This window comes from Camellia sinensis, chromosome 8 (assembly GCF_055761805.1).
Source record: "Camellia sinensis isolate YWXY chromosome 8, ASM5576180v1, whole genome shotgun sequence".
NCBI lineage: Eukaryota > Viridiplantae > Streptophyta > Magnoliopsida > Ericales > Theaceae > Camellia > Camellia sinensis.
This window is the reverse complement of record NC_138968.1, coordinates 22,889,856-22,897,755: the sequence shown is the minus strand read 5'-3', so window position 1 is coordinate 22,897,755 and position 7,900 is coordinate 22,889,856. Positions and strand designations below refer to the sequence as shown.

The 7,900-nt window shown below is 30.6% G+C and overlaps 1 protein-coding gene across 1 annotated transcript; it reads left to right on the top strand.

Annotated features, from left to right (window-relative positions):
- Positions 1-357: 357 nt before the first annotated feature.
- LOC114303047 (cytokinin hydroxylase) lies at positions 358-5,947 on the top strand. The gene is made up of 4 exons (XM_082882244.1): positions 358-731; positions 1,525-1,754; positions 2,365-2,976; positions 5,398-5,947. Exons 1-4 carry the CDS (start codon positions 446-448, stop codon positions 5,821-5,823), a joined length of 1,554 nt encoding a protein of 517 aa, XP_082738370.1. The 5' UTR covers positions 358-445; the 3' UTR covers positions 5,824-5,947.
- The last annotated feature ends 1,953 nt before the right edge of the window (positions 5,948-7,900 follow it).

Genomic DNA, 7,900 nt, shown 5'->3' with positions numbered 1-7,900 from the left:
AATTGTGGATATGGTGACGTGGAGTAATCTAATTGGTTCAATATGGGCGGAGATACAAGTCGCGGCTTTCCACAGACCATTGTGTACTCGGTTTGAGCAGCGAATAGTTGAGCCTTACCAAATAGAACACGGCTTGACAAAATCTAAGCGAAAAGTAACATGGACTGACACTCCCTTATTCCAATATAAAAATAAATAAATATTAAAATACATTCCCAAACTTTAAAAAATTACAAAACACCTTTATTAAATAAAGTAAAGATAAAAACATAAGAAATATTATGGTAGTTTTATAGTCAAACTTTGGCATTCTCGTTGCCTTCCATGCATCTATAAATACCCACTTTGTCTATCCCCAACAAATATCAATCAACATAAGGAGATCTCTCTAACTTATTGGTTATAGCATACTTACATAGAGAGAGAGAGAGAGAGAGAGAGAGAGATGGGATTTGTTTACTTTTGTCAAGGTCTTGGCTTAGCCATAGCTGTCTTTCTTATTTTCATTTTGTTGAGAGTGTTGTGGTCATGGTGGATTTTGCCTAATAAGGCATACCAGAAGCTTAGGAGGAATGGGTTTAGTGGTCCAATTCCTAGTTTTCCCTTAGGAAATACTAGAGATATGACCAAGAAAAACACTAGAAATTCTTCATCTTCATCTTCAAATATCATCAGTCATGATATCCATTCGACTGTCTTTCCTTACTTTGCCAAGTGGCAGAAATCACATGGTGAGTCTTCATGATAACATTTTGTTCTTCTTTCCATGAGTCTGTAGATACATTAGTAGTACTTTCACATTCACAGTCCCCTTAAATTCAATCTATGTTTCTTCTTCCTCTTCTTCTTCTTCTTCTTCTTCTAGATGCACAATTTTGACCAACTAAACTAGACCTTGTTTTTCATGCATAAATTTTTAGAATAATGATATATAGGTCTTGTTTGGAAACTGACCAGTCGTTTTTTTCTTTTTGTGTGGCTATTTTAGCCGGTCTAAAATAATTGTATTTGAGAAGTTGGTTATTTATTTTTTTTTTTTAAGTTGATTAGATAGTTGTGAAAGAAAAAAATAAAATGATTATTAGTTGAACGTGACATATTGTCTTATTGACTATTTTAAATTATTTTGTCTTTTAATACGTTATTTTAGCTCAACCCTCCTCTCAAACACCCTCGTAAATAGATATTTTATACAGAAAACTTATATATAATGCCTTAGTTGGGTTTTGAACCCTATCTCTTTACAACAAAGAACCTATTGAGATGCCCTTAACTAGGCAAGTAATACTGTCACATCATTTTGGTACAATATTTTGTATAAAAAAATTGGTAGAATAACATTTTTTCAAATTCTTGTGTTAATATTCAAATGCAGATACATCTGTAAGATTGCAAGGTTACATACATATATCACAGCATGCACGGACCATATATATATATACATGAATATGAATATGGTATGCCTGTATACAGTGACATAAATGGATGTTTGTTGATAGTTAGTGTTGTTTTTGTTACGAGCAGGAAAGGTGTTTATCTATTGGTTGGGCACAGAGCCGTTTCTGTATATTGCAGACCCGGAGTTTTTGAAGAAGATGAGTGCAGGTGTCATGGGAAAGACATGGGGAAAGCCAACTGTGTTCAAAAATGATAGAGAACCCATGTTTGGTAATGGTTTGGTTATGGTGGAAGGTGAAGATTGGGTTCGTCACAGACATGTCATCACTCCTGCATTCTCTCCAACCAATTTGAAGGTTTCTCTCTCCCTCTCTCATTTTGATTCTTGCTTCAATTTGGAGACTAATAATGCCAAATGAAAAGAAAATTGCACCGAAAAATGAATGCGTAACACAGATTCATTCTGAGCGTGCTATGTATTGATTTTTTAAATATAATTTTATTTTTTTAATAAGTTTAGAAATACAAACACGAAATTCTGTAAAATCTTATTCATTTTATATGTATTCTAATGTAACTGTAGATTTGATTTATGTATACATGATAGAATTACTTTTTACCACTCATTTTATTTTATTTTTCTTTTTTGGGTCTAAATGAAGCTTAATTTGATTCTTATTCCTTTTTGTGAATAGTCAAAAGTTTATAAGTTTAAATTCTTACGTTTTTTTTTTTGGAACTAAAATTCTTACGTGTAGATGTGAGACAATTCGACTCAACTCATTCACTTGACAGAGTTTGATTTGATTAGTCAATCTAATTCTATTCTATTTGTAGATGTAATACTCAACTTTTAGTTTTAGATGTTCTTACATTTTCAGGATCAATGTTTAACGAAATAAAATATTCAATATGTACTACAAATTCAAATTATGAACAATTTTCTAAATATTATCTTTCCAACAGGCTATGTCAAGCTTAATGGTGGAGTCCACGACAAATATGTTAGACCGATGGACAAGCCTGATTAGCTCTGGCAACCCAGAAATTGACGTGGAGAGAGAAATCACAAATACAGCTGGAGAGATCATTGCCAAGACAAGTTTTGGCATGAACTACGAAACTGGAAGCGAAGTGTTCGATAAATTAAGAGCCATGCAATCCACTCTCTTCCAATCAAACCGCTTCGTAGGGGTCCCCTTTGGCAAGTTCATTTCCGCTACGCAAAACTTAGAGGCTAAAAGGTTAGGGAAAGAGATCGATACCCTCTTACTCTCAATCATAAATGCTCGAAGAAAAGCAATCAATGAGTGTGCTCCTCAACAAGACCTGCTCGGCCTATTGCTAGCTGCTAACCGTGGTGATGGCCACCAAGGGAAGACGTTCACAACACGAGAACTCATCGACGAATGCAAGACGTTATTTTTCGGTGGCCATGAGACCACAGCATTGGCTGTATCGTGGACTTTGTTACTTTTGGCCACGAACCTTGACTGGCAGGATCAGCTCAGAGAAGAGATCAAACAAGTAATCGGAGATGGAGAGCTCGAATCCACCATGCTTGCTAAACTAAAAAAGGTAAAAATATCAAGAATCTTGTTAACGACAAACAATTCAATATATATTTGTCAAATATTAAAAAATTTAATGCATTTTTTACATTAATATATTTTTATAATTTTTAATAAAAACTTGAAAACATGGTCCTATCACATGCACGTTAAGTGGCCGAGTTATTTTTGTAGTGTAATGTGACCTACCCTATAAGGGAATAGTCACCTATCCATCACATAGGAATTGATGGATGTGACTACGGAGTTCAATAAATTCTATAGGGACATGTTTTTGTGGGGCCTAGTGATTTGTAGGGTGATGATATCATAAATTGAGGTCATTCATCATCCTCTTTTTTTTTTTTTTTTTTTTCCAAAAAATTCTACTTCCTTTTCTTAATTTATTTTTGAAAAATGCTTAAGATCCCAGTGGGCGTCACTGGGAGTCGTGCGTGTAGATCCGTGATTGACCCCAAAAAAATTTGTTTTTTTTTCTTTTTCGGTGAATGGCAACTCGCCACGTCACTGGGGGTCTGAAGCAGCGCTGTTTATTTTTAATTACATAAAATGATTAAAAAAAATCTCAAATCATAGAATTTTTATGTAGAATTAAGAACAAAGTAATGTGATAGTGATTTGAGAGGTCTTTCGCTTTAAAATAAAATAATTAAAATTTTGTGTATTAATTTTATTTATAATTTTTTTTATTTTGTATAGAATATTTTATTGAAAATATATATTTTTTAATTTAAGAAAATAAGGAGATCCATTTTTTGACTTTGACCAATTTCTCTTACTCTGGCGGTTCAACGGTCAGATATGCACCAACTCAGTCCACGCGTTGCACGTCCATGAGCTGGCACATGTAGAATATGTCAGGAGACAATAGGACTTTTTGAGATGTCACTTCTCTACGGTGCCACGTCATGATCCACATAGCCTTTGACACGTGGCAACAGCCAACCTAGTGTTTTTTTTTTGGAAAATGATTGGTGGCCCTAAAAAATTGCCCCTAATATCTCTAATTTTCAATTTTGAAAACTGTTTTCTTTTTTTCTTTCTTTTTTCTTTTTTTTTTTTCTTTTTTTTACCTAAAATGAAATTTCGGGACATTTGAGCCCCGAAATTACGGGCCCTCAATCACTCCCGTTTTTTTTTTTCTTGTTCTTGTTTTTGATGGTGAACCATAGTTTTGACTGCCCAAATGGAAGGACTGACCCACACAAATTATTTCTTTTTCTATCTTAAAATATTAGTTGCTTGTTTTGTTATTTATTATTTTAAAATGTTAATTTTTGTAAAAAAAATTAAAGAATAAAATAATATAAATTTTCTAATTTTTTTCTCTTTTTAAATTCATTAATAACATAAATTGTATAATTATGACAATTGGTATTTTTTAAAAATTAATATTTTTAAACTACAATAATTGTACAACTAAAAAAAGTTGAATTCTCTATAAGGGATTATTATTTTGAGACGGAAGAAATATATAAAAACATTCTCAATAAATGAAAAATTAGAAAATATATAATAATATTATAATTATACAATATTTTCTAAATAAATATAAGTGGTGAGATTCATTAAACTCATTCTGTAGTAACAACTCACTAATAAATTGTGATATAAAAATATAATCATTATAATATTATTACAAAACATACTAAGGGTTTATTTGGAAATAATATTTTATCTTTTTGTGAAAAAATGTGTAACAGATAAAAAAAATTTTAAAAAAAAATCTTTTTAGTGATTTATTTTATTTTTAAACTGTTTTAGCTGCTACTCAAAAAAGGAGCTTAAGTGAGTTATCTTTGTCATACTCGTAAAATTTTATGTTATATCATTGATTGAAAGTAATACGTATATAATATCACATTATAATTTGAAATTAATGAATAGTTATATTGAGTATATAATTTAATAATTTAAATTATATAATGATTTTTTTTTTATTTTGAAATTCTCTGATAATTTAAGTATGTTGTAAATTAAAAGACAAAAAAGTACTGGACCAATGCTTAGTTGTTGTCTATAGCATAATTATTAGCATTAATTGGGCTAACCAATCCCAAGTGTGTTACAGACATAAATGCTCATCAATGTGATATGCACTAAACATTGACTACATCACATTTTCACATAACCATAAGAGTAAGAGAAAAGTTAAGAATTATGAAAATTTTGTCATAGAAATGATCATGAAAAATTTATGATCCTTAGATTACCTTGATTAGTGTGTGGTGCTTTATTTTAAGTGTAATCCAAGGGTCACAAAACTTTCATGATTATTTTCATGAAAGATTTTTCATGATACCTAGCATTATTGTAACCATAAAGTTTGGTACTCACACGTAAATACATAGTTCATTTAATGCAACTTTACATACCATTTTACTTCATCTTGTTCATATTCTAACTTGTTTTCGAAACATGTTTTCAGATGGGATGGGTTATGAATGAAGTACTACGATTATATTCACCAGCGCCAAATGTGCAGAGGCAAGCAAGAGAAGACATTATGGTTGGTGATGTCGTTATCCCTAAGGGAACCAACATGTGGATTGATGTGGTGTCCATGCATCATGACAAGTCTCTCTGGGGCAACGATGTATTTGAGTTCAAACCTGAGAGATTTAAGGATGACTTGTACGGAGGATGCAACCACAAGATGGGGTTTTTGCCTTTTGGGTTCGGAGGAAGAATGTGTGTTGGTAGAAACTTATCCATGATGGAGTACAAGATTGTCTTAACCCTAATTCTCACTAGGTTTTCTTTCTCTGTCTCCCCGGGCTACTACCATTCCCCCTCCCATTTGCTCTCCCTCAGACCTATGCATGGGCTGCCTCTCATAGTTCGACCTCTTTAGTTATAAGCTATTTTCATTTTCATCTTTCTTAAATATCTCTATACACGTAATATTCATATTTTATTTTAGGACTTCTCTATTGTAAACTAAAAATATTGTAAAATGAAAATAATGGTTTTACAAATATGTTAGCAAAGTTACCCAAAACATTTACTTGCAGCTTAAATCTTTTATTCATTCAATATGAATTAGTTTCATTGTCTCTCTGTGCGTGTGTATGTTTTGTTTTGTTTTTTTTTTTTTTTTTTGAGAATAGTAGAACAACTTGAACTATTGAAATGATTGACACCAATAAAAGAGGGTTTGAATCCAGATGGCTTGGAGCCCCAATTTTGAACCCTTGCGGACAAAAAAATATATATTATACAACCAATAAATTTTAATATTACATAGAGATAATTGTTGATAAATCTAAGTTAAAGAGAGTATAACATAGAGATATTTTTTGTTGGTGAAAGGTCTACCTTTTGTAAAATAATTTGGTGAGAAGTCATTTTGTTTGTTTTGAAGGACATTTTGTTTCTAATTTTACCCCTTAATTTATTTGTTGACTTTTTTTAACTATCTGTTCAAATTTACATCTATCTGTTTAATTTTTGTATATCTATTCAAACTTTTTATCTATCTATTCAAAAAATTTCCTTTATCTGTTCAAATTTTATTGTCTATTCAATTTTTTTTAAAATCTTTTCTATCTGTTGAAATAACAAGCAAACCAAATCCTATTTGTTGAAATAGATACCCAAACCAACCCATATCTGTTGTAATACCAAGCCAAAACAAACCCTATCTATTCAATTTTTTCCTTTTATCTGTTCAAATCTTCTTCTCTATCTCTGTTTTCCTATCTATTGCAATCTATTTCATGATCATCATCATCATCTTCAAAAACAACAACAAAAAAATCAACATCAACAACAATAACATCAATACCTACCACAAAAAAATAAAAATAAAGGGGATCTAGATAGTTATCTATACACACACAGATGATCCGTTATCTGTACAAAATGAGGCTGCCAAAAATCAAAGAAGCAAAAAAACATTTTCTAAGTATTTGTTCAATCTGAACCTTTATTAGATTTGAGCTCAAATCTACAAACAAACAAAAAAAACAAAAGAAAAGAAAAAAAGTCACCTGATCAAATAACACTATAAGATATTGCACTTTTGGCGACTACTTTTAACGACAGCGTCAATTTTTCATAGCCAAAAGTATATTTTTGGCGACACTATGATCAACTTCGTTGGAAAAAATAAACCTTTACCAACCTAATTTACTGTCGTCGCTAAAAAAACATAACATTCATTAGGTGTCAAAATTATTGATTGGTGCCCAAATTTCAAAAAGTTTAGCAACGAGGCTTATTTTTTAGCAACACAATAAGCGTCGCTATTAATGTACTTACTTTTGGTGGCGACAAGTTGGCGTGGGCAAAGAATTAAACATTGAGCGACGATAACACTATTCATCGGTAAAAGTTTTGCTAGTGAAATGAGGTGATTTAGTGAATTTTTTTTATTATAACTTTTCAAAAAGTGTTAAATATTATAGTTATTAAATTGTAAAATTGAAATGATCATCGAATTAGATCACAAAATGAGCCCATCAAACCCAAACACACTCTTAAATTCAGATGGCTAATTTGAGATAATCTAAACTTTTTCGAAGAATGTGGTTAGATTATCAATTTCAATATGTTTGGTTTTATTTTCATAAACTTATTTCAAATTTTTTTTTCTAAAAAAAAAAAAAAATTTGGTGAAAATTTTTAAAAAAATACTTATTATTTTTGTATAATTTTATCTTTTAGGAGGTCATAAATAATTTTTAAAATTATAAAAATATATTTTTGATTTTTATTGTTCAAATTAGTTTTAATTTTTTTTTATAGAATTCATTCCAATTTTAATAGCCTTTTATAAATGCTGTAAAAAATCAGTTAAGTTTTAGATCCAAATGGCATTTTATTATTGTTATAATTGAAAATATAATGCTACAAAAAACATTAAAATAAAAATTCCAAAAATTTTGGCGCTAACATATTCCCCACTGGTTTAGGTTTCCTTATTCTTC